This window comes from Cyprinodon tularosa, unplaced genomic scaffold (assembly GCF_016077235.1).
Source record: "Cyprinodon tularosa strain WSP-4 unplaced genomic scaffold, ASM1607723v1 ctg128, whole genome shotgun sequence".
Taxonomy (NCBI): domain Eukaryota; kingdom Metazoa; phylum Chordata; class Actinopteri; order Cyprinodontiformes; family Cyprinodontidae; genus Cyprinodon; species Cyprinodon tularosa.
In genome coordinates, this window is record NW_024038092.1 from 1,343,166 (window position 1) to 1,370,184 (window position 27,019).

A 27,019-nucleotide genomic window follows, 5' to 3' on the forward strand; every position below is an offset into this window, starting at 1 on the left:
CTTATTTCCAGTGTATAATATCTTATTGTCTTATTTTAAGGGAAAATTTGTCTCTATAAGGGTAACCCCATGATGGCAGCTGACCTCAACAAAATGTATATATCAACCATCTCTGGTTATTTTCTCCAATTAGTTTTGGAGAATTACATCATTTTCGCAAAAAAATGAAATCTCATAAAGTCAATTTTTCTAAAGATAAATAAATGTTTTCTTAAATTAGGGAGGAAAGTGAGACACTTTGCCAATGAAACAAGACACTTAACATTTATAATAATAAAAAACAATTGTATTGTCTTATTTCAAGTGCATAATAGTAAAAATCCTCATTCCATTGGCAGGTCATATTATTTACATTTTCAAATTAAGGATAAACACACTTAATTTAAGAGATTTTTACTCATTACTAGATTGTTTTTGCAGTGTGTGCTGCTGCCTCGTGCACAGAGATCGGAAGGTGGTTTAATGGATGGTTGAAGGAAGGAGATGAATGTTACTGTATGGTAAAATCTTCTCTTCTTCATTTTATTACAGATGTCTTGATTTATTCTCACATAGAGACATCATTAGCACATGCTTCTATAAATATGGGCAATAGATTAGACCATGCATCTATTATTTATCCTAAATACCTGCAGGCTCTACAAGGGGCTCCCAAGAGCTGCAGCCCACAGGATTGGAGGATGGGTTGACAGGGTCATTTCTATGCCCACAGGCAATTTACTGGTTCACACTTTCATGTTTTTACACTGTTGGAGGGAGAGAGAGCGTACCACGGCTCTGCTCACAGGAGGACCCCTGCTGTCTGTGAGGAGAAACATCTAGAGCCAGCTTAGCTCTTCTTCTCGTTTAGTCATCATCTGTGGGCAGAGTTCACCGATCTGAAGCATTCAGCACCCCCGGTAATGGGACACTCCCCCGCATCAGCTTAGCTCTGGGAGGTGTTGGGCTGCGTTTGGCCTCCATGGCTCCAACCCTCAGTTAAAGGAACAGGAAACTGATTGCAGGTCATTTGGATCCCCTGGTGGGTCTGTCTGGAAAAGAAACGGAAAGATGTCCTAACGTCAGCATTGACAAACTAGACGATCACTGGGAGAAAAATGATGGCCAGAGAGAAATAACGAGACAAGCAGAGAGAAATAACGAAAAGGCATCGAGGAGTAAAGGAAACCGTTGAGAGCTGCTGGTCGGCGGAGAAAACATGTCCACAGGTGTCTCTCGAAAATGAAATAATAAAATCGAAAGTTTCATGATAATAATAGAACTCTATTGATCTCACATTGGAGAAATTGACTTTCTGCATTTAACCCATCCTCTTGGGGAGCAGAGGGCTGCCACTGTGTGGCGCCCAGGGAGCAGTGTGAGGTTAAGGGTCTTTGCTCAGTAAACCAGAGTGCAGGCTGTGGGGATCGAACCGGGTACTGGCAACCTTCTCAGAGCAAAAGCAAAGCAGTGGTCAGGGCGCACTTCTCTAACCACTAGGCCAACACTACAATGGAAAAACGATCTAGAAATAGTAAATATTTCTTAAATTAAGTGTATTTGCGCTTAATTTGAGAAGGTAAATGAGATAGTTTGCCAATGGAATGAGTATTTTTACTCTTAAAATAATATAATTAGATAATATGCACTTGAAATAAGACAATGCAATGTAGTTATTTTAAGAAAAAATGACTTATCTAGATTTAAATTTTTTCAATGTATGAAGTGCAACCGGTCCTTTTAAAGAAGTCATGATGCTAAGTTGTCTGAGTTAAAGGAATAAGAGGATCAGACATGGAGACAGTTCAGTCTGAAGACAGAAGCAGCATCTGCCTCACACTGGAAAAACTACCTAGAAATAAGTCGAATTTCTTGAATTAAGTGTATTCACCCTTAATTCAGGTAGGTAAATGAGATGACTTGCCAAGGCAATGAGGATTTTTACTCTTAAAATAAAGAAATTAGATAATATACTCTTGTTCCATTGGCAAAGTGTCTCTTTTACCTCGTTAATCCAAGAACAAATGCACTTATTTTAAGAAAAATTACTTATCTAGATTTCAATTTTTTCCAGTGTGTATTTGTATTTTTGCATTTTCATTTTTATTTTTTGAAAAGTGACCTTGAGTGTCTGGAAAGGCGCTGTTAAATAAAATGTATTATTATAAATATTATTGCGCCGCTGCTGGGTTCTCGCCTCTTTGCGCCGCTGGATTCTTGTCTCTTTGCGGTGCCGCTGGAGTCTCATGCCTTTGCGGCGCTGGATTCTCGTCCCTTTGTGGCGCTGGATTCTTGTCCCTTTGCGCCACTGGAGTCTCATGCCTTTGCGGTGCCGCTGGAGTCTCATGCCTTTGCGGCGCCGCTGGAGTCTCATGCCTTTGCGGCGCTGGATTCTCGTCCCTTTGTGGCGCTGGATTCTTGTCCCTTTGCGCCACTGGAGTCTCATGCCTTTGCGGCGCCGCTGGAGTCTCATGCCTTTGCGGCGCTGGATTCTCGTCCCTTTGCGGCGCTGGATTCTCGTCCCTTTGCGGCACTGGATTCTCGTCCCTTTGCGGCGCTGGATTCTCGTCCCTTTGCGGCACTGGATTCTCGTCCCCTTGCGCCACTGGATTCTCGTCCCTTTGCGGCGCCGCTGGATTCTTGTCTCGTTGCGGCGCCGCTGCTGGATTCTCCTCTCTTTGCGGCGCTGCTGGCTCAGTCTTTATGGATCTGCTCTTTGCTTCATCCAACTGGCTGCTGACCAGAGTCTCCCTCATCTCCCTTTAATGCACCTCTCTGAATTTAACTGGTGCTAATTCACCAATGAAAGAGTGGCTCGAATGAAGAGGTGAGAGAATGGACCCTTGGACATGTCCCAGCCAGACTCTCTGTTTAATGAAAGACGTCTGTACTGCGGTGATTTGCTGCTTCGTAATGTTTGTCATTGCTTCAAGGATCTATAAGGTGAGGCCAGCAGCAGCTCTGTCTTCATAAATCGGATTTTAACAGCACATCGTTTGGACGCTGGTTCAGCCTGGCTTGGTGGTTCAGAGGATGTTTCTGTGTTTTATGGCTCCTGGATCAGAGGTTTATTTTATTTCACAGACATTCAGATGTTTTAAGGGCATTATTAGTTAAATTCATTAGCTTCCTCACACATATATCTTTCTAAAATCTAAACAGGGATTTGGTTTGTTTTTCTTTTAACTATTGATCCATTTGGTCTGCAGAACAAAAAGAAAATATGACTTCATAACAGCTGCCTTAATTAAAATCTGACCTCTCGCCTTGTGTGTTAATTATCTTCACCAAGAAGGTTAGCTGCTTTTCTGCTAGCAGGATTACATTAAAATGTGTTGGTACCTGTCACACAAGGCCAGGTTGATTTTATACTGTTTTTCCTCCTTTAATGGGAAATTACACTCAGTAAATTTCAATATTTAATGTTATATTTAGTAATGTATTAATGATATATTTCAGGGGTGTAAATCACACCCATCATGGCGATTCGATTCAGTATCGATTTCCTGACCCAACTATATATATGCACATAATATATATGCACGTAATATATATATATATATATATATATATATATATATATATATATATATATATATATATATATATTCGATACTTTCGATACTCAAGAATGCATCATCTTGCCTACCTCTTTTTTCACCTCCTCTATCTCCGCCATGTCTGTCTTGCTTACTGTGTGTGTGCATGTGGAAAGAGGGTAGTGGCTAAAGGAAGCGTGGTAGGAAAAAAAAACACAGAGGAAGTAAAACAACACATTAATCGATACTCTTGCACTGTTGATATATTGGATCATCGACAGAGATCGATGCATTGAACAAAACGATTATTATTTACACCCCTGGTATATTTGGTGCTCTATAGGGATATTTAATGTTACATTTATTATTTCTGATCAGGAACCTGTAGCCACTGCTGATTGGTTGAGTAGAAGGTCACATGACACAGGTTTAGCTACATGCTGCATCAGTATGAAAAGCATTTTTAAAAGGATTGATTGCCTTTTCTCTGCTTCTTTTTCTTTGTCTGCTTCTGTCTCCTTGAACCCCAGTCAGTCTCAGCAGATGGCCGCTCACACTGAGCCTGGTTCTCCTGGAGGTTTCTTCCTGTTCAAAGGGAGTTTTTCCTCTCCACTGTCGCTACAAGCATGCTTAGTGTGAGGGATTGCTGAAGAGTCAATGAGTCGATTCAATCAACTAGTTTTCCTTAGATAGAAAACTTTGAATCAATTTTACTGTTTGATCTGGTGAACTGTAAAGTGCCTTGAGATGACATGTGTTGTGAATTGGCGCTATAGAAATAAACTGAATTGAATTTGTTCTTTCATCTCCTCTGACTTTCAGGTAAATGGAAGGAACTTGCTGTCTGTGGACTACGATCGCACTCTGCGGACGGAGAAGGTTTATGACGACCACAGAAAGTTCCTGTTAAAGATCATCTATGACACCCAGGGTCATCCCACGCTGTGGGTTCCCAGCAGCAAGCTGCTCTCTGTTAACCTGACATACTCCAGGTAAGAGCTGCTGGAGGGGTTACAGGGCGAGTTCCACCGTCCATCAAATGATAACCTGGATTCATGCTATGCGTGCGTGTTTTTCAGCATGGGGAAGGTGACAGGGCTCCAGAGGGGTCCAACCACAGAGAGGTGGGAGTACGACAATCAAGGAAGAATCATTTCTCGAGTCTTTGCTGATGGGAAGATATGGAGCTACACTTACCTGGATAAGGTAACCCTTTCTAGGCCACTCAGTGAAATACTTTGAAAATCAAAACTTCAAGCCTTTAGTGTTATTGGAATCCAGGACAAAACCTTATTACCTTTGGAACATTAAAAAATATGGATATTATGATGCCAAAAATTTAAGTCATTGTAATAACAAGAAATGCCAACTTGCCCTAAATATGACTAAATATAACTAAAGTGCTTCTATAAGAAATATATAAAAAACTCACAGAGTGAAAGACTCACATTTTATTTGTTACAGCATAACCTTAGAAACAATAATTATGATACAGGCACATTTTTTTTGTGTGCATATTTTCAACCTAACTTATTAACTTTTTAACTTTTCAATTAGATTTTTACATTTTTGTTTAATTTGTTAACTTTTTTCAACTTAATTTACAGTAGGTAATAAATCAAGGGCTCATCTAATTGGTCAAATGTCAAAATAACACAGCCTTGTAGCAGCATCTTTGCTGAATGGCTGGATATAGATGTTCTGCTTCTAGACGTCACTGAGGGATGGAGGAAGCTCTATTTGTAAGGGGTATGCAAGTGATCAAAACGGTAACTTGCCCTATAAAGACAAGTTCTCCTCCATACAGTAGTAGCCATTCAAAGTTTCCCCACTGTCGATGGTCCTTAGCTGGTCCTTGGCTGGTCCTTAGTTGGTCCTTTACTTGTCCTTAGCTGGTCCTTGGCTGGTCCTTAGTTGGTCCTTGACTTGTCCTTAGCTGGTCCTTAGCTGGTCCTTGGCTGGTCCTTAGTTGGTCCTTTACTTGTCCTTAGCTGGTCCTTGGCTGGTCCTTAGTTGGTCCTTGACTTGTCCTTAGCTGGTCCTTGGCTGGTCATTGGCTGGTCCCCTACAATTCCTTTTTAAACGTCAATCTTTGTACTAAAATTTTCTTTATGTCATGATTTGTGGAGATTAAGATCTAAAGAGAAGCGTCATCTCCTGGTCAGACCCTGTAATTCAGTGAAAGGTTGGAGTCAGAGTAAAAAAATATGCACGCCCAGGAGAAGGCCAGTGGCTGGAAGTTGGAAGGGATTCTGCTGCCATTCGGCCGTCTTTCACTTGGTAGGGCTGTTTTGAATGGCTGCTACTGTACCACCCAGTATCGTTCAACACAGAAATAAGACCAGTTGGATCACCTGCAGGAAACCGGGCTGGTTTCCTGCCACAGATCTGCCTTTTAACCACAAAGGCAGATCTCAACTCCATTTAAAACCAAATGTAATGTTCAAGTTTCTTCCTAATCTTTTTAAAAATTCCCAGCTGGGTCCAAAATTCCAATTTAATATAAACTTAAAGTACTTTGAGGGAGTCATCCTTTCCAGAGAAGCTCTGAATCAGCCCCTCAGCATGATTCTCACCCTTCCATGTTTAATAGTTGATCTAATGGTGATAGGTTTGAAGGCATTGACATTTCTAAATATCTTTATGTCTTAGTTGGTAAATGATTGAGCATCTCTTCATCTGACCATGAAGATTTTTACCAGAAGATGTTAAACTGGTTCCATCAGACAGCTGTGGCTGAGTGGTTCCAGTGCTTAGAACAACCTCTATTAGAACTGCTGCTATATATATATATATGTGTGTGTGTGTGTGTTGTGTATATATTCTCCTAGAGACTAGTTGATTTTTTAATGTCATAATTATTCAACCATCTATCTGAGTTCATTTTAATGCAAATAAATAAATAAAAAAAGCTGAATGATGACAGAGACGTAGGATGGTTTACCGTGGACCGTTTAAGAAGGTGCTGTATAATTCTGGGTCTGCTAACGTGTTCCAGGCAATCTGTGGACTTCCAAAAGATGGCAAAAGGCATTAAAAAGGCAGTTTTTGGAAAGGCAGAGGGTGAAGTAAAGGAAACGAGCGCCAAGAAAGTATGCTGTCCTCAAATGAAAGCAGCTATTGATGTCAGGAAGGCAGGGCTGACAGAGAGGAGAGAGTAAAAGAAGAGACCATTAAAAGTGAGTGGCTTTGAAAAACATCTCTAAGGTGGCTTAGGATGGAGCTGAAAAAAAACAAAATCAAAAAACAAACAGTGTGAGGAGGAAGGGGGGGGGTTGAATCCAACAGTTCTGCTGTGTGAGCCTAGGAAGGGCCGGACACTGAACGGCACCTGGCCTTGTTTGTGAGGACATACAGAGGGGAATGATTGAGAGCCATGGAGGGACAGGCAGGCAGACAGAGGTACGCCTATGAGACAAGACTCAGGGGAAACGAGGAGCTTAGTTAGGATGTCAGACAGAGGGAGAGATGAGTGGAGAAAGAACAACAGAGCAGAAATTAGAATCACAGATGGGCAAAAAAGGCAGCAGTGCATGAAATCGGTCGTCTGCAGGGAGATAGTCTGGATAAGAAAACAGCTCCCAGTGTTTATTCTACACTGGATGATTGGCCATCACTTTCTTTTTTATTAAAGTAACAAATTTGTCCACTGTCCCTTTGTCTGTCCTGTCTTTGATCGGCTGTCCTGTCTCTGACAGTCCATGGTGCTGCTGCTGCACAGCCAGCATCAGTACATCTTCGACTACGACTCTGGGAGCCGCCTGTCTGCAGTCACCATGCCCAGCGTGGCCCGCCACACCATGCAGACCATCAGATCCGTGGGATACTACCGAAACATCTACACCCCCCCAGAGAGCAACGCCTCTGTTACTGTGGACTACTCTGAGGAAGGCCAGGTGGGTAGCTCTCTGTCCCTCTGCTGCAATTAGGAAATACGTCCTGTTTTTTTATAAAGGGTTTGACTCTACCTACTGGCTTTGGTAAAGTATTCATACACCTTATACTTTTCCACATTTTACGTGACAGTCATAAAGTGTAGGATATTTTTCAGGTATTTTCAGGATTGGATGTCATCTAAACAAAGTGGTGCATATATGGAAAGTTTTGAACATTTTCAGAGTTGTCAAAAGTATTAATGTTTATTATTGTTTCAGTAGAAGTATCAATCCTGCTGTTTAAAAACACTTTTGTAGAAATTAGGGAATCATCTTAAGCTTTTTACTTAAGTAAAAGTGTAAAATACCATTTTTAAAGCTACTTAAAGTATAAAAGTGAAATTAATGCAGGAAAAAACGTTAAGGACGGAAGCTTTACTGCTCTACCCTATTAAAGGACCATGTTTTTACAATTCTGGATAAACACTTCCTTAGACTTAATTTTCTTAGTTTCATAACTAATGGTAACTTTGCATCATCTTGAAAAACTATTTATTTTGGTTTGTGGAGAACAACAAGTTGGGGCAGCACTGAGTCCAACCACAAAGAAGAATTGTCTGGATTTCTGGGGGGGGGGGGTTAAATACTAACAGGACATAATGAAAATGAGCTTTAATGAAAAAAACTAACAAGTCTACTTTTAAAATGTTAGGAGTAGAAAGTCAAAGGCTGATCTCCAACATCTAGAAACAAAGGTGTTGATGGCAGCAGCACAGCTGATATTTCTCTCCAGGATGGAGTCACAGCCAAACAGGAACAGACCAGATGAAGCTACTATGAGAAAAAGCAGAGAGAGCAGAACGTTAGAGATTGAACTAACAGATTCTGGAGAGTGGGAGAATAGAGATAGAATGAAGCAGAATGATGAAAAAGGGGTCCCTATGTCCTCCAGCAGTCTAAGCCTATAGCAGCATAACTATAGAGATAGCTCAGGATAACCTGAGCCACTCTAACTATAAGCTTTATCAAAAAGGAAAGTTTTAAGCCAAGCCTTAAAATTAGACAGGGTGTCTGCCTCACGGACTAAAACTGGTAGTTGGTTCCACAGGAGAGGAGCCTGATAACTAAAAGATCTGCCTCCCATTCTACTTTTAGAAATTCTAGGAACCACTAGTAAACCTGCAACAACAACAAAAAAATACACAGAAAGGACTTTTTTTAGAGTCTTCTTGTTCCAAATGTGTCCAGACATTTCTCGTCCGCCTCTTAGCTCTGCACCACTTAGTGTTGGTCTATCTCAGGAAATACCACATTAAACACATTAAAGCCAGCAGATCTTTCAAGTAGAAGACATGTCTGATCAGATCTCTGTCCACGTCTTTCTGTGTCTCCAGCTCCTTAGAGTCGCTCATCTTGGAACCGGCCGACGGATTCTTTACAAGTATCGCAGACAGGTAAGTGGTTCCATAACACTAGGACTCCCAGAATTCTGCTACTATCGGAAAACCCACTGGCTGTCAATTTGACGGGTGACATTTTTCCCAATGGAAAAAAAAAACAGAATACTATCTAATCATTTGATCTGAGAACATCCACACCAACCTGTGTGTGATTATAGTAGACTACGGGCTCTGGTTTGGCTTTGGGCTGCTGAGCGTGCCGGATGAGCTGTGGCTAGTGCTATCCAAAACTTGGAGAAGTTTCACTATCGTCTGATGGGTTACTGCGATTAGCCGGGGGTGGACGATCATCATCGGACTCGCTGTCAGAATCTGAGCTGCTTCCTCCTCATTGGTCTCTCCCCCTCCACCCGAATCCCAAATCAATATTTTGAAGAATTTGTATAGCCTGTTTCTCTGTTAGATTTCTTCTGAAAGCCATTTTTCCATTTTAGCCAAACAGTTCTAGGTAGAATGTTGTTTGTTAAGCAACAGCAACGACCATCAATCATCCACAGGAAAAACTTGCAACTTAACTAATAGAGCTGTCAAAATGCTGGCTGTGGGAGATCAAGGTAAAATTAATCATATTTATGTTTTTGTTTTAATTAAAAAAACTATGTGAAAATGAAGGAAATATAGAAAGGGTAAAAGTCACTAACTACTCAATTCACAAGAGCGCTAGTACGGAATTGTGTTCTCGCCAAGTAAACTCTGGGAGAACGGGAGCACGCAGCATGGATATGGGCCAATCGGAACTGAAGCGTACTGATGACATCACCACACACTGGGCTCGTCTGGAGCTGCATTTCACCTCCTGTTATTAATAGTCTCTAGATCAGGGGTGTCAAAGTCATTCCAGAAAGGGCCGTGTGGCTGCTGGTTTTCTTTCCACCCAAGCAGTAGCACACCAGACTCCATTCATCCCATCAAGTCATCAGGTTAAGACTAGACTCACCTTGATGAGATGAGTGGAGTCTGGTGTGCTACTGCTTGGGTGGAAAGAAAACCAGCAGCCACACGGCCCTTTTTGGAACGACTCTGACACCTGTGCTCTAGATAATAATAAATTCTGACTTTTTTCATTTATTGGGGGAATAATGTTAATATAGTCAGATAAACACAAATCAACGGGGTAACATTAGCCCTGGCTGCTGAAGACGGGCTAACGTTAGCGCTGGCCGCTACAGACGGGCTAACGTTAGCGCTGGCTGCTGAAGACGGGCTAACGTTAGCCCTGGCTGCCGTTACCCTTGGAGGTCCGCTGGTTGCCGCGGTCCTCTCAACTTCGGAAATCTTTTTATAAATTACACATTAAATCAGTAGATGGGCCATATAGTGACTCTTAAATGTATAATATTCTCGCCTCAAATTATCTTAAAACGTACTGTTATCGAATAACAACAGAAAAGAGAACTTTTAACTTAATACTCTGAGCTGTGTGAGCGCTCCATTGGAAGCTGCTGCTGCCGCAGTGCATGCTGGGATAGCTTTCAATCTGGAGAATGGAAAAGTCTGCTCTGATGCATGCTGGGTAAAGAAGGAGGGGCGAGAACAACATCCGGGGAGTTTGTCTGTTCTCTCTCTTCTTGTTCTTGTGACCTGGAACAGTACTAGGGCCGAGGCAGACATTTCACTACTACACACGGACATGAGAACGCACCAGTACACATATTGAGAAACGGCCAACATGACCACCCTTTCTTTCCCTTTAAAATCCCAGAACCGTCAAAATGACAGCCTTGGGAGTTCTAGTGTTAATTATAAGACATTTAAATATTTTACAGTGTTCGTTTTAGTGTTTATTATGTAGAAACCATTCATTTCTGTCACCTAACCAATGTTATGGTAATGTCATGGTAATGTCTCCTATATATCTGTCTGCATAATGACCAGAGATAATGAGCACAGACTTCATGCAGCATTAGTCCTCTGACTCTGGCTGAACATCATGGCTGTATTTGTCTCCTCAGAATAAGTTGGCAGAGATCCTCTATGACTCTGCACGGGTCAGCTTCACCTACGACGAGACCGCCGGCGTGTTGAAAACCGTCAACCTGCAAAGCGAAGGCTTCATCTGCTCCATCCGCTACCGCCAAATCGGCCCGCTGGTCGATCGGCAGATATTCCGCTTCAGCGAGGACGGGATGGTGAACGCGCGCTTCGATTACACCTACGACAACAGCTTCAGGGTCACCAGCATGCAGGCTGTGATCAATGAGACGCCGCTCCCTATAGATCTCTACCAGTTCGACGACATCTCTGGGAAGGTGGAGCAGTTTGGGAAGTTTGGAGTGATTTACTACGACATCAATCAGGTGAGGGAGGAGGGCTGCTTCTTATTTAGACAGACCTGACCTATAGATCAGTGATGTTCTGCAGGGGTAACTGCAGGTTGAAGTGAGGGATCCAAACATGTGAAGCGTTTTATTCTAGGCTGAACCCGTTGAATCATCGAAAAGCGCTTCCATGGCCACAGGCTCAGGCATCAGAGGAACGGAGCAGGAGGGGCAGTTGCTCTCCCACTTTAAGAGCTCCTTTATTATCCAGTCAAACCAGATATGACAGACGACAGTAGAGTAGATTTTACGACGTGGAGTTTTTAATGATATAGTCGATTTTTATAGTTACCATGAAATCACTTTGTTCCCCTGTGATCTCTTCAGTCAGAGATTTTACAACAGAAGAGAGAAAGAAAATACTCAGAATGCCAATCAGCTTTTTATGCTGAATTACTCTTTTCACAAAGCGGATGAAATACAGATGTAATAGCGAACCACATGCAAACTGATCGTTATATTCAGAGAGTGTGGGGGTGGTGCATGGTTTACGTGTGTGATCCACGTACAGAGGCCCTGGTCCGTTACAGGTCTGATGCCAACTTTTGTTGTCCAACTTCATCTCTGCCTACTTTCAAACAATGAAAATAATCTAAAAAAGCAACTTTGTTCCATACTGTTGGAGACTTAAGCAACCAACACATGGAAGCACCGATGCTCTGGAGTCTCTGTCTTCATTGCACGCAGCATGCTTTAAGCCCCTCCCACTCCCAAAGCACAGACAGCTGGTTAGTCTGACAGCAGCCTGCTGGAGCAGCAAACCATGCCTGCAGTCAGAACTTCCCTCTACTTCCCATTAGGAATGAGTCACGACTGCAGAAAGCTGGATGAAGAACAATAAGATGTTTATATAGTATCATCTAAATAAATACAATAACATTATTGTATGTTATATTGCGTCCTCTTCCACAACATCTTCGTCCCGCTTTCCTCCTCTAAATAAAAAATGGATGACGGAGGAGACTCATCCACGACCTCCGACACTAAACTCTCCTCCTCTTGCATGTTTCCTCTGTCCATAGCGTTCCTTGACAGTGTCGTTTCTAAGTCACCAATTTAGTGCTACTTGGTCCCAATGGAATTTCCCATTGGGAACCTACTAGCGCTAAGTTGCTAACTGGTTACAAAGATGCTTCGAACCAGATTTGCTTGCGAACCTTCCACCACAACAATCCAAAGACCCTCCCCTCCAGAGCACCGAGGCAAGCACCAAGCGACCTAAAACCCTAAATGAAAAGTTCAATTCACTGAACTCCAGGGTCGGATGCCCTAACGCCAGAACGCGCGGCTGGACCATTTGACACCGTCCCCATAAACATTGCATGTAAATCAGACACTTTGACGCAGAAAAACGCGCCCTGCGTGAACGCAGCATTAGACTTAGAAAGCATGTGTTATTAACTAAAAATAGACTTTCAATGGGGAGACGTTTTCGTGGACTTCTGGACTGATCAAAGTCCTATAAACACGCTCCAGAACTTTGTTCTTCACAATATCTGGAAGGTTTTTAGGAGTTTCAGCTGCAGAGAATAAGACAGCATCATAAACTATGCTATGCCAGTCTTTCACTCATTCAGAGTACCGATGATGATTTGAACGGCAGAGCAACATCGATTTCTTAATGACTGATGGTCTTATTCAAAGAGTCTTCAAAGAAAGATGTTTATTTATTGCAGTGTAAGGTTTCAGCTGATGGGTTTTCAGATGATACCAATTGAGCTATTTAACTAAAAATACAACTTGTAATAAATCTGTAAACGATGTAGCGTGATGCTCCTTTAAATATTGGGTAAAGTTTGAGTCTGAAGGCTTCTGGTCACTGAAGGTCTCATTCCTGTTTCAGATCATCTCCACAGCGGTCATGACCTACACCAAGCATTTTGACCAACATGGCCGCATCAAGGAGATCCAGTATGAGATCTTCAGGTCCCTCATGTACTGGATCACCATTCAGTATGACAACATGGGCCGGGTCACAAAGCGGGAGATCAAGATTGGACCATTTGCCAACACAACCAAATATGGTTACGAGTATGATGTGGATGGGCAGCTGCAGACGGTTTCCCTCAATGAGAAGTTAATGTGGAGGTGAGCTTTATTTCATGACGGGAATAATCCGCTGACTTGATGTGACTTCTTAACACTTTTGTTGCTGGTTCTGCAGGTATAACTATGACCTGAATGGAAACCTGCACTTACTGAACCCAGGGAACAGCGGGCGACTGACTCCGCTACGCTACGATCTGAGGGACAGGATCACTCGTCTGGGAGACGTTCAGTACAGAATGGATGAAGATGGATTCCTGAGACAGAGAGGAACTGAAATATTTGAGTATAACTCCAAAGGTGAGAATTATAATCCATCCATCTATTCATTTTCTTCCGCTTTATCCGGGGCCAGGTACTGGAGACAGCAGTCTAAGCAGAGATGCCCAGACTTCCCAATCGACACTCACCTCCTTCAATACAGACACTAGGCCAGCTCAGAGGCATAGTCCCTCCAGTGTGTCCTGGGCCTCCCACGAGACCTTCCCCCAATGGATCATGCCTGGAACACCTCCTGAGGGAGGCGACTAGGCGGCATCCAAAAACAGATGCCCGAGCCACATCAGCTGGCTCTTTTCGACGTGTAGGAGCAACGACCCTACTCCGAGCTCCTCCCGGGTAACTGAGCTCCTCAGTAACTGAGCTGATGTGGAGAGTCCTTGTCTCAAATGGAGGAGTCCCTCACTTGTGAACAAGACAAGTGTCTTGTTCACAAGTGAGGGACAGATGGAGCGTGAGATTGACAGACAGATCGGTACGGCATCGGCAGTGATGCGGTTGCTGTATCGGACTGTCGTGGTGAAGAGGGAGCTGAGTCGTTGGGCAAAGCTCTCGATTTACCGATTCTACGTTTCCACCCTCACCTATGGTCATGAGACCTCGGTAGTGACTGAAAGAACAAGATCAGCAATATTCTTATCCATTTTTACTGAATATGACGGACCAGAGTACAGTACAGCACATTGTTAGCAATGTCGGGGGATGATTTTCTCTTACAACTTAGCATTAGTTTTCAACATTTGTGCTTCTGTGTATTTGCAGGTCTTTTACTTCGTGTGTACAGTAAAGCAGCCAGCTGGACTATTCAGTACCGGTATGATGGTTTGGGTCGGCGTGTGGCATCTCGGAACAGTCTGGGCCAGCATCTGCAGTTTTTCTACGCAGACTTAAACTACCCAACAAGAATCACCCATGTCTACAACCACTCCAGCTCCGAGATCACATCTTTCTACTACGATCTGCAGGTAGCTGACACTCGCTGTGTTGTGTTTGGTGAAACACAAGAGGAGTTCAATATCGTCACACTTTTTTTTGCTTTTGATGATTTGCGCTGAAGTTTTGAATGTTTTTCTCTCATGAATGAAACCTATTTGCAGATCTCTTGTTCCATTGAGGAGCTACTACCTCCTTACTGTTAACTACAGCCATAAATGAGAAGGGTATTATAATAATTATAATAATTTAACTTTATTGATGAACCCCAGGCAGCCTCAGTAGATGGCCGCTCACACTGAGCCTGGTTCTGCTGGAGGTTTCTTCCTGTTAAAAGGGAGTTTTTCCTCTCCACTGTCGCTACAAGCATGCTTAGTGTGAGGGGTTTCTGAAGAGACAATGAGTCGATGCAATCAACTGGTTTTCCTTAGATAGAAAACTTTGAATCAATCTGACTGGATGATCTGGTGAACTGTAAAGTGCCTTGAGATGACATGTTGTGAATTGGAGCTATAGAAATGAACTGAGTTGAATGGATCTCACATTGTAGAAATTAACCTCTGCATTTAGCCCATCACCTTAGGGAGCATGGGGCTGCCATTGTACGGCCCCCGGGGAGCAATCAGGGATTAAGAGTCTTGCTCAGAGACAAAGAGTGTGAATCTGTGTGAGAACTTCTAGATTACAAGCTCTATGCCCTAACTACTAGGCCAACAATCCCCACGTTTAATTAGAAGTTTATTACTCCTAAAATTGTCTGATTTTTGTAAGAAGTATAACTTTAGGCTGCTATTCTCTGCTCTCTTTGCTGGAGTCATGCTGGAAGCTGAGAAGAAGCGCACACATCCCAAAATTGCGCCTGTTTCAGAATAAAGGAAGTTGGGAGGCAAAGTGAGGAGCAAGCAATGATACTATAATCAGTTGAAATAATTTTAAATCCATTTATTTCTATTGCGCCAATTCACAATCCGTCATCTCAAGGCTTTTTACGGAAACAATTCATGCAGATTATCAGACATATTGGTTTAACATCTTCTACCTAAGCTGATTGCTGTATTTTTCAGAGTTCACTCCTGCTCCTTTGAGCATGTGGTGACAGGAGGCATTAACTGCCATGGTGTTGTTTTAACTGCTTCTGCTGTACATCTGAAACTGCTGTGGTCGTTTCCAAAAAAAGTGAAAAAACAATCCACTGGACTTTGTTTCCAAGTCTGAAGACGTTTCCCTTCCCATCCTGGAACATTCAAAATGTCAGAAACAGCAATGACTTTGAGGTTTTATAGATTGGACCAAAAACAAAGCCTTGTTTTTGTTTAGAAAACATGCAACTTTTCACCCCTTAGGAATGGGGGTCAGTTAAGTTCTTCGTTAGCCTGTAATACCAGATACCTGTCTATGTCTCTGAATTGGGGTCGTTAGATGGAATTGTTGGCCTGGCTGAAACAGGCGAGGTGTTTTGGTCCCCTCTATGGTCCCCCTCTGATGCCTGTCCATCCAAGCATCAATTGAGATATAAGTCTCCAGCTTATCCTGCAGGATGGCAGGTCAGAAGGCAAATACAGCTCCTCCGGCAGGTCCTGGTCCCTCAGCCTCCTCTCAGAGGGTTTGAATGTGGGAAGTATTAGCATCCACTGACTCCTTACAATGCAGAGGAGCAAACCTGGATCCTGGTGGTCAGGCTGGTTCTCCTGGGGTTTGGTAGGGTGTAAATGGACGAGGCAACTGTGGATGGAAGGAGAGGTCAGAGGTGGAGGGAGGGGGTGGTCGTGCTGATCTCCTGGGTCATAATCTGGCAAGTGGGATGCAGGATTTACCAGCGGCATGCAAATCAGGTAATCCTGCATCTATCTAGCTGCTCCAAATAAACTTCCTATGAGATGCTGACTTTTCCTGGTTTTTAGATTTTTATTTATGAAACAAGGATAAAATCTGAAGTTAGAAATCTGATTAGAGCGTGATTCAATTCAATTCAATTCAGTTTATTTATATAGCGCCAAATTCACAACACATGTCATCTCAAGGCACTTTACAGTTCAACCAGATCATACAGTCAAATTGATACAAAGTTTTCTATCTAAGGAAAACCAGTTGATTGCATTGACTCATTGACTCAAATACAATCCCCCACACTAAGCATGCTTGTAGCGACAGTGGAGAGGAAAAACTCCCTTTTAACAGGAAGAAACCTCCAGCAGAACCAGGCTCAGTGTGAGCGGCCATCTGCCGAGGCCGACTGGATGTTGTGAGGTAGTTTGGTCAAGGATCAGCAAGGTGAACAAAAAACAGCATCAGCCACCGGTTCCAGATTCCTCCGATGTTTTTTTATTTATCCCTTTTCACTCAACAAAAATTTCATTGAGCTTCTCAGAACTCACCGTTTGTGTCTCCAATTGGCAGCACACCTGCACCTGAGTGGACCGAGCCCCAATTAAACAGATAGAAAAAATATAAAAAAAGGCTTAAAATAGAAACAGGAATCAAATTATTAATCTAATTTACAAATGACAATTTACACAATGAAAGAGACTGCAAAATAAACAATGTGATACAAGATCACTCAAAAGTTCCTTAAAGGAAAAACAAACAAAGCATTTTTCCAAAGAATTCCCTATTGAAATCATGCATGAATATCCTTACATTGTTTCTTTATTTTATTTTTTTATTTTTTTATTTATTCATTCATTAATTTCATTGAATACCCAAAAAAACAGCCTATCAAATTTTTGATATACTAAAAAATAAAAATACACCTCCATCCATACATACCTACATATCCATCTGTATACATTACATACATATATACACACACAGACATACTACATAAGTATTTCAAAATTTTAAAACGAAATGAAAGGCAGCAGAAAGAAGAAAAAAATCTTATAATATCTAAAAAATCTTATATCTGTTATTTATTCGTACAATTTGCAAATAAATAGAAAATTGTACAATTTATTTGCAAATAAATACATTTTTATTTATTTGCAAATAAATAGTACAGTTTGCAATTGTACAAATTGTACAACCAATAATATGTATTTATTATTGGTTGAACTATTTTGTTTCAAAATAAACAAGTTCAACCAATAATCCAGAAGTAGCAGCTTTAACCTAAACATATAAATAGATTGAAACTGCAACATAATGCAGACACAAACAAACCTGGATAGTAGATGTACTGGAAAAAATCTAAATCTAGATAAATCATTTTTTTCTTAAAATAAGTGCATTTGTTCCTGAATCGAGGAGGTAAATAGAGACATTTTGCCAATGAAACAAGACAATTTACATTTAAAATAAGAAAACACAATTGAATTGTCTTATTTCAAGCACATATATTCTCATTTACCTACTCAAATTAATTAATTTAAGACTTATTTCTAGATGTTTTTTTTTGCAGTGTGAAGCAAAGTTGCAAACTAATGTTTAAATGTAAGCATTATAATTTAAAAATAAAAATAAGGGACAAGTGGTGAACACAAACTGAACCACCTTGTCACATCGTTTTAGACTCTGTGGTGGTTCACTAGCGGCTCCTAGAGGAAAAGCTTGTGAACGACATGCTGGTCAGAATGGGGAAAAAATAAACAACATTATTTCTGTTTCTCCTCATTTCCAGCTGCCTCCATCCATCATGTTTGTAATCTAATCCCAGGTTTTCTGCTTCCCAAACACTCTGCTTTCCCACTCATTTTTTTTTACAGGTGAATGATCTTTGAAGAGCGCAGCTCCAGTGAGGATTAGGTACATTTGGGAGGTTTCAGCAGAACAAACTAATGATGATGGTTGTGTTAAGCTCCTCTTGTACGTTATGAGGAGCAGCTCCGCTGTGGGGATAGAAATGCTCCTGATAAATCCCCTCACAGCCTTAATGAATGTGTGTTTGCAGGGTCATGTGTTTGCCATGGAAATCAGCAGCGGGGATGAGTTTTATATCGCGTGCGATAACACCGGGACTCCGCTGGCTGTCTTCAGTAACAATGGACTGCTCCTTAAACAGGTACCAGTGTTTCCTCCCAAACAGAAAGAGAGCAGCCAAGCGTGCAATCTGTCCAGCTGATTATATGTGTGTGTCTAGGTTCAGTACACGGCATACGGCGAGGTTTACTTTGACTCCAACCCTGACTTTGTCCTGGTGATTGGTTTCCACGGCGGCCTGTATGATCCTCTGACACGACTGCTGCATTTTGGAGACAGAGATTACGACATCCCTGCTGGGAGGTAAACCGTCCGTCTCTTATTTGCTCATGTCTAGTCCAAGCATGGCGCGTGATTGCATGGAAGTGCCTGCTGTGTGCTTTGTTAGCGTCACACCTGATCACAGTGTCTGGCTTTTCCTCCTCTCCTCCTTCTGCAGATGGACCACTCCTGACATCAGCACGTGGACGCGTGTGGGGAAAGATCCGCAGCCCTTTAACTTGTATATGTTCCGTGGCAACAACCCTGTCAGCAAGATCCATCAGGTCAAAGAGTATGTCACAGGTAATGAGTTCAGGAAATTCAGGATTCAGCTGCATGGATCAGAGAAACACAGGATTGGAAATAAACTGGATGTTTGATACTAAAGAACGCAGAGGGAGACACTCCATCTGCTTCGGTTTACCGTTAAATGAAATCCTTACAGAAGTCCTGAGCTAAAGCTTTCATTTTGGGATGCTTTAACTCTGCCTGTCCTTCAACTATTTATTTTTTTCTATTTTACTGCAGATGTCAACATCTGGTTGGTCACGTTTGGCTTTCACCTCCATAACGCCATCCCAGGATTCCCCATTCCCAAATTTGACCTAACAGAGCCTTCCCTGGAGATGAAGAAGAGTCAGCTCTGGGATGACCTGCCTGTGTGTATTCTCTTTCATTACAACCACAGCTCCCTAAACCTCAGGGTTTAAAAGGTCACAGCTCACAATCTGTTCTCACACTGTGCAACCAGATGCTCTGATGCGATCTACCTGCTCACACTGTACGTCTAAAAACCAGGTGGGACTCAGCTTTGCAGTGAGGTGGTGCTACTCGGACTCGTCTATCAGGAAGCCAAACGAGTAGAAGAGGAATATGAAGCTCATTAGAGTGAAATGCGCTGCCTTGGCATTTTGTGCAATTTTGTTTTAAAAGCCCTAAAAAGAAAAGGCGATGACGTATTTAGACAAAGACATGGCTGAGCAAACGTGGCTACTACAGTCTGTCAGTTTGACAGAAAGAACTCCATTGCACCCATTTTACCCCCGCCATGCTTCTGTTTTTACATCAGAGAGGAAGAAGAAGAATCCTTGTTTGCGCACTGAGCGACCACCTTACAACGGCCGACTGAATTTCAAACATGTTTGATTTTCTCCCAAACTCGAAAAAATTTAAATCTAGATAAGTAATTTTTTCTTAAAATAAGTGCATGTGTTCTTGGATTGAGGAGATAAAAGAAACACTTTGCCAATGGAACAAAACAATTTACTTTTAAAATAAGAAAACACAATTGCATTGTCTTATTTTAAGTGCATATTGTCTAATTATCTAATTTTAAGAGTAAAAATACTCATTCCATTAGCAAACTATCTCATTAACCTACTCAGATTATTACACTTAATTTAAGACATTCTTACTTATTTCTAGACCGTTTTTCCAGTGTGGGGAGCTGGTCCTGTTAGTCTTATCTCCCCTCGTTAGCCCCTGTTCACTACACGACGCAGGATCAGGCTGAAAGTCGATCCGATTGAAAAATTCTCGCACGACTTGAGAATCGGCCCGAAAAGGACAAAAACTCATACAGTGTTATGCGTATTTTTCAATGAGCTGGTGTTACATCCTCTGATTACTGCAGTGTGTTTTGTGTTTCATTAAGGCTCAGGGTTCAGTTACTTCTGTTCAGGTCAGAAAAAATTCAGATCTGTTGGAACAAATGCAGAAATATTGACTTTTTTTTTTTGGACCTTGATGATGGCGAGCAGCAATAGTTTTAGTTAATTCTTACCTCAGGTGGTGGACTCATCATGTTTAGTGATTACTTTTTTCTCACTCTGAGACGTGTTTTGCTTTAAACTGTCCTGTTTAAATTTATGGATCTGAGCTCACAGCTTTATTAACAGGCCAAAAAAACAGGCGAGAAGAAAACCCTTCACTGAATATAAATATATGTCTTTATTTATTGAATATTGAATCTAATAACTCTCAGGCTGTCAGACGTTGTTCTGTGTGTCATGACAACAGGTTCATTGAAGTGTGAATCAAGCTCAAATCAAGGTCAAACCGTTAACTCTGCACACAAATGGAATATATCCACATATCTATTCAAAATATAAGAATTTATTAACAAAAATCATTCAGCTCCAAGTCAAACATATTCAGGTTCAGAACTCTTAACTAAACTAGTAAAACTATACGATCCTGGTATCAGTATAGATGCAACACTAATTTTAATTCACCCCATTTTGCAACATATTGACTTAATATGAAATAATTTCCTGCTCTGTAATGTTTTGACACCAAACTACTATAAAATTACGACTACAGTTCTTGTTGAATAGTGGGTCGTTTGGCATGTTTGCTTTAATCGCTAATGTTTTCTAATGACACTGTAGTCTGACAGTTCTCTCGTGTCATAACTTTGATTCAATATTATTGTCTGCATAAAGATTCATTTAAAATCTGCTGATTTTAGTGAATTAATTCAGAACCACATTGTCAACACCAACAGCTAGCCTTTATTCCTCTCTGATGCCTGGCCACAGTTAGGATACGCATCTGATTCCTTATAAACCTAAAACAGGATCTACTGAGAAATGTTGCATGGTGATAAGATTATGGGATAGAGGAAAATTACCAAGACGAAGCTGTGGGAACAATGACAGTCACCTTTCTCTCTTCTCCTTCACTTACTCTGTTACTGGGGTAATTATATTGGACAGACTATCAAAGGGTCACACTTCAGCTCAAACAGCCAAAGAAGTCTTTGAATCAAGCCAGTCACAAATAATAAGGGAAGGGCAGGGAGAAGATCAGAGAAGGTGATGAAGGGAGTCAGAAAGGCTCAGAGCAATTTAAAGTGTTATCTGAAGTGAGGAATCATTTTTGTTTCTCCGAGGCATCCAGTATCTGCAATAGTGTTATACCACTGACACAGAGAGTGGAGGCCATCTGTTCTGTTTATTAGCTCGGAGTAGTCCTTTAATCCAGTCCTGACCAGGAGGAACCTTTAGAGGTAGATACAAATGAAAGTTACATTTTAAGAAATGCACCAGAAAAACAGTTAAGTTAATAATAAAACAGCTGTTTATATGAAACCTACTAAACCATGATCACTCATCAATCTGTTGTTTGGTGGCTACAGTGAGTTTTGACCACTCGGTGTGAGCGGCATTCTGTAGAGGCCGACTGGGGGTTTAAGGAAAGGGAGACAGGCACACCAAAGGAACATAGAAACACTGATCAGTAGATACCTTCTATTTAAGAGAAGGAAGCTAGTTCCATTGGTACCTCTGACTGGGAAAGAAACAGTTTTGAGTCAGCTTTCATGTCAAAAGGGAGGAAAGAGAGCGTGTACAGCTTAGTCACAGTAAAAGGTGAGCCGATAGCTAATGTCCAGGAGAGAAACAGGGCAAAACCCTGAAAAACCAGCCTGATTCTATCATGGAGATTGTTAACGCCAGAAGCTCCATTGATGCTTAGATCCAGGATGGTCTTACATCCAAACAGAACCAGATTAGATGAAACTACTATGATGAGAAAGAAACACGGAGAACATAAAGTTAGTGGTTAAACTAACAAATACTGCAGAACTGTTGAAAAGAGATAGAATGATGAAAAGGAATCTGCATGTCTTCCAGCAGCTGAAGGATATAGTCGCATAACTATAGAGATAGCTCAGGATAATTTGGACCTCTCTAATTCTAACCTTTTTTTAAAGGGTCAACATGTTGCCACACTCTCATCCAGTAGCAAAGGCTTGAAAACCAAAAGATCTGCCTCCCATTCTACTTCTAGAAATTCTTGGAGCCACTAGTGGCTTAGATCCAGGATGGCGTCACAGCCACACAAAACCAGATTAGATAAAGCTGCTATGAAAAAAAAACAGAGACAAATAAAGTTAATGGTTAAACTAAATAAATACTGCTGAATTGCTGAATAGCGATAGAATGAAGCAGAACTATGAAAACTGATCCCCATGTCCTCCAACAGCTGAAGCCTATAGCAGCATAACCAAAGAGATAGATCAGGATAACCTGAACCACTTTAACATTTTTAAAAAGGGTCAAAAAGAGTCGACATGTTGACACTTTCTATTCCAAGAGGAAATGCTTGAAAACAAAGAGTTCTGCCTCACATTCTACTTCTTGAAAATCTTGGAGCCACTAGTATACGATACTAGGACACTGCATGAGCTGTGGTGTTTTAATGCAGCGAACATGTTGTGATGTCTCATGGTTTCTTCTCTCCACAGTCTATCTCAGGTGTGCAGCAGGAAGTGACTCGTCAGTCATCAGCCTTCCTGTCCTTCGAGCGTATGCCAGAAATTGAGCCCAGCAGACGACATTCTGACCACACCAAGCCTTGGTTATGGTTCGCCACTGTCAAGTCCCTCATTGGAAAGGGTGTCATGTTTGCTGTGGTGCAGGGGCGAGTGGTGACAAATGCTCTAAACATCGCCAGCGAGGACTGCATCAAAGTGTCCGGAGTCCTGAACAATGCCTTCTACTTGGAGAACTTACATTTCACAGTGGAGGGGAAAGACACTCACTACTTCATCAAGACCAGCCTCCCTGAGAACGACCTGAGTGCGCTGCGGCTCACCTCGGGCAAGAAGTCCCTGGAAAATGGGGTGAATGTCACAGTGTCTCAGTCTACGACTGTGATGAACGGGAGAACCCGGCGATTTGCTGACGTAGAACTACAGTACGGCGCTCTGGTGCTCCATGTGCGCTACGGAACAACGCTGGACGAAGAGAAAACGCGAATCTTGGAGCAGGCACGGCAGAGGGCGCTGTCCAGTGCCTGGGCCCGTGAACAACAGCGAGTGAGAGATGGGGAGGAAGGTGTGAGGCTTTGGACAGAGGGAGAGAAAAGGCAGCTGCTGAGCAGCGGCAAGGTTCAGGGCTACGATGGCTACTACGTCCTTTCCATTGAGCAGTACCCTGAACTGGCCGACAGCGCCAACAACATCCAGTTCCTCCGGCAAAGCGAGATAGGGAGGAGGTAACACGGCATGAACATGCCTAGATGGTACCACCTCTGACTGTCAAAACTAACACTAAAAGTTCTCTTTTAACACTAAATGGACGTCACAGCTTGAACTGTCTAAGACTCCAAAACCTGCCCACCGACCCTCCTTAGATTTTGTCTCTTCAGGTGGTTAAAGTTGACTGCGAAGACTTTTTGATGAACACCGTTTCAATCTAACCGACCGGAAACTACAGCTGGGACTGTCGTGGTGAACCGGGGGAAGGTTCTTCAATGCCCGACTTTTTCTGTTCCCTCTTGTGCTTTTAGACAGGCTGCACGCATGCCCCTCCATTCCCCTCCGATAGGCCCGGCTAATCTGACTGCCATGTTTGTGAGCTATGTACCTGTTAAACAGAGACTTTGGATTAATAGAGGGAACGATAGAGACTGGTTCCGATAGTCAGCCTGGCATGCAAGCAGCTGTCAGGCGCATATCAGCAGCTCCAGACTGTGCATCCCTAACAGATGTTGCAGGTATCGTGTGTCTGAGGGTCCAGATGGGACCCATCACTTAGGTTTGAGCCTCGTCTATAGGATTTATTATTCCATGGCTGAAGCCATTGACTGGAACTGTTGTGGACTCTCTCTAAGAGAGACAGGCACAAAAAAAGGACTGAAATTTGTACAAGTCAAAAAAAGAGAAAGACAAAATAAGAATTTTTGTTGTTTGTTTGTAATTTTTTGGTTTTGATTTTCTATATAAACTTGCATTTGCTTCGACAAAAAAAGGGATATTAAAATCAACTGAAAAGCGTTTACATACTATTACCTACATGTATCGCACTATTACTACTTTACCCCACACCCCCACCACCACAACAGACCATGAGACGAACTTAACAAAAGCCAAATGTTGCATTGTAATTTTAGTTTTTTCTCCTACTGATGAGGCGTGATCTGTTTGGTCATTTCTACAAGCACTCCTCCTCCTCCTCCTCATCCCTTGTGCTAGGAGACAGAGCTCTGTGAAGGGCTGGCGTGTGCAGAGGGAGGGGATCACAGTTCACAGTCTGCGTAGACCAGGAAGACCCAGGAGAGTCCTTTTCTTCTACAAATTGTGACTCTGCATCATAATGCATAGACCTTGTGATTTTGTCAGTCAAAGGTAGTAGTGCTGCTCGCGGTAGAAACTTGTCGTCATGGCTTGGTTGGGCGGGGGGGCAGTTGGGTTGCTGTAATTAGCAACAGGCTGTTGCTTCTCTCGTTAATGTTGCTCGTTTTTTCTTAAAGGGACAGCGCATCTTCATGAATGACACATAAGTAACAGTAATAGATCAGAAATCGATGTGGATGTTTCTCATTGATTGTAGGTCTCTGCTCTCTTAGAGATTTTTTCTGTGTACATGTCTGTACAAATGGTTGGAAGGCAACTTTAAACATGTCCGAAGGGAAACAGAAGTAACATCGTATGCTAGGAAGCATTCTGTTTTTATTTTGTTTTTCCAGAGACAAGTCGACAGTGTTTTGTTGATTTAACTTTATGTTGAAGGTTGAGGAAATCCATTTATCCGTACATCGATATTAGTCTCAGAGAAAGTAATTTATGTACAGTGTTTCTACGGTAAAGAATAAAAATTATTAAAACTCCTGTTGTTTGGGTGTGTCCTTCTCTTTTCACCGGCTGCAAATTCTGCCTGTAATTACACATGTAAATTAAAGCAAGTAAAGCTCCAAAACTATAAATTGGAAATACAACTGTTTGTATTTATATAACAGAAAGACATTGAGGAATAGTTTTCAGGTGGAACCATTATTTTAAATGTCACTACGTCTGATTTATAGGTGATTGAACAAATAAAAAATGAAAAATATTTAGCCTCACCAATTTTATTCCCAATATAAACGCCGCAAAACACCATGAAAGCCCATTTCAAACTGGATGAACCCTCAGACTTTATAGATCCACATCATGACTATAACTCAAGATAATTTGCACTGAATAAGTTGAAGCATGTTTGTTCTACAAAGGTTGCTATGAAATGTGATTTAAACACAATGCCAAAAATGTGTTTTTCCACTCATTAAAAGGGAATCAGGTCAGACAAATATGCTGACTTACATTATTGGAGACCTTTGCTCCTCAGATTTAGCTGCTGTTTCATTGAAATTTACCAATAATATCACAAAACTGGATAGAAAATAAGAATAACAGAGGAAGCTAATGTAACGCATCACCTGAAATAGTAACACAATGACCTCTGACCCCTCCTTGGAAAGGTCTGAGCCTCCAGTTTCGAATGATGGTGGCCATTAGGGGGCGGGGCTAAAAATAAATACCTGCTGTTGCATTTCTCCCGCAGAGTCACACGTCTGGTGGAATTTTAAATCTCATTTTATTTGTTTACAAGCTGTAAAACAAAAAGCACTTGTGAAAAAATGTTTTAGAAATCTATAAGCTCCATTTGTAAGGCGTGTGGATAAAACATCATGTGACTGTTTTAGCCATTTCCAGTAATAAATAAACATGAGCAGGTGTCAGTTGGGTCCTGTTGGGCCCGCCGGACTCAAGGGGTTGAACAGTTGTTCCTTAGTTTAAATGTAGGGCAAACACGCTATATGGATGTTAGAAATATTAACAGTCAAGGTAACAGAAATATGTTCTATAGAAGTTTTTGAACGGAAGATGAAGATACATGGTATCACTACCAAGCGTTCATCCAGGTAAACATCCTGCCTCTGGCGCATCAAGGTGGAAGTCTTAATGGTTTCTCTGGTCTGGAAATGACTGCTGTTTACCTGAGCGGTCACTGACGGAGGGAACATCAGCCCTGATGATCCTCCCTGCAGATGATCGTTGCAGTTTGGACCCTTCCTGTCCGAAGTCTGACTGAATACTGGAGGCATTGGACCTTCTTCTGAACACTTGCCCTTCAGAAGGACCATGGCTTGATCCGAATACCTCAAATCAGTAAGGACACTTGAGTCACAGAGGGATTTTGTCTGCAGTAGCCATAATAAGTGGCATCCTAATAGTGCTGGTAGTTAGACAGGATGCTATCTGGTGCCAATGCAGTTAGCATAGAGACATCCTGACATCACTAGCTGCTGCTAGGAGTAATACCAGTAGTGTCACTACTTTACCTTTTCTTTACTCAAGTAAAAGTGGAAAATAGTAATTCAAGGAGTTACTGAAGAGTTAGAAACTAATCAGTCAAATGTTTGTTGAAGCACTGAGTGGGTCATAATATCTGATTTAATGTTTGGTTAGCTGCAATTCAAGGTAGAAAATAAAGTAAAAAAATACATTTGTTCATAAGAAATTTTTTTTTTACCACAACTTCCCAATCTTTACCGTATGTTAGCAATGAATTAAGATCTTATTTTGACTCTATTTTTACCTGATCTGTGAACTGCTCATGTTTCTCATGGCCAGTGGTAGAAAGTAA

The 27,019-nt window shown here is 41.8% G+C and overlaps 1 protein-coding gene across 8 annotated transcripts in view; it reads left to right on the forward strand.

Annotated features, from left to right (window-relative positions):
- LOC119777832 (teneurin-3-like) overlaps positions 1-25,221 on the forward strand; it is a 488,332-nt gene extending 463,111 nt beyond the window's left edge. For 5 of the 8 annotated variants that reach the window (XM_038276831.1, XM_038276836.1, XM_038276834.1 and 2 more), the window contains 13 exons: positions 4,341-4,510; positions 4,598-4,724; positions 7,217-7,414; positions 8,788-8,847; positions 10,806-11,150; positions 13,015-13,259; positions 13,336-13,517; positions 14,259-14,461; positions 18,316-18,426; positions 18,505-18,647; positions 18,784-18,908; positions 19,134-19,264; positions 22,855-23,610. In XM_038276831.1, the coding sequence (XP_038132759.1) occupies positions 4,341-4,510; positions 4,598-4,724; positions 7,217-7,414; positions 8,788-8,847; positions 10,806-11,150; positions 13,015-13,259; positions 13,336-13,517; positions 14,259-14,461; positions 18,316-18,426; positions 18,505-18,647; positions 18,784-18,908; positions 19,134-19,264; positions 22,855-23,610 (2,796 nt within the window). Of the gene's footprint in view, positions 1-4,340; positions 4,511-4,597; positions 4,725-7,216; positions 7,415-8,787; positions 8,848-10,805; positions 11,151-13,014; positions 13,260-13,335; positions 13,518-14,258; positions 14,462-18,315; positions 18,427-18,504; positions 18,648-18,783; positions 18,909-19,133; positions 19,265-22,854 lie in introns of all 8 variants that reach the window. The other 3 variants (XM_038276833.1, XM_038276835.1, XM_038276832.1) reach the window with 1 other exon arrangement.
- Positions 25,222-27,019: the final 1,798 nt, after the last annotated feature.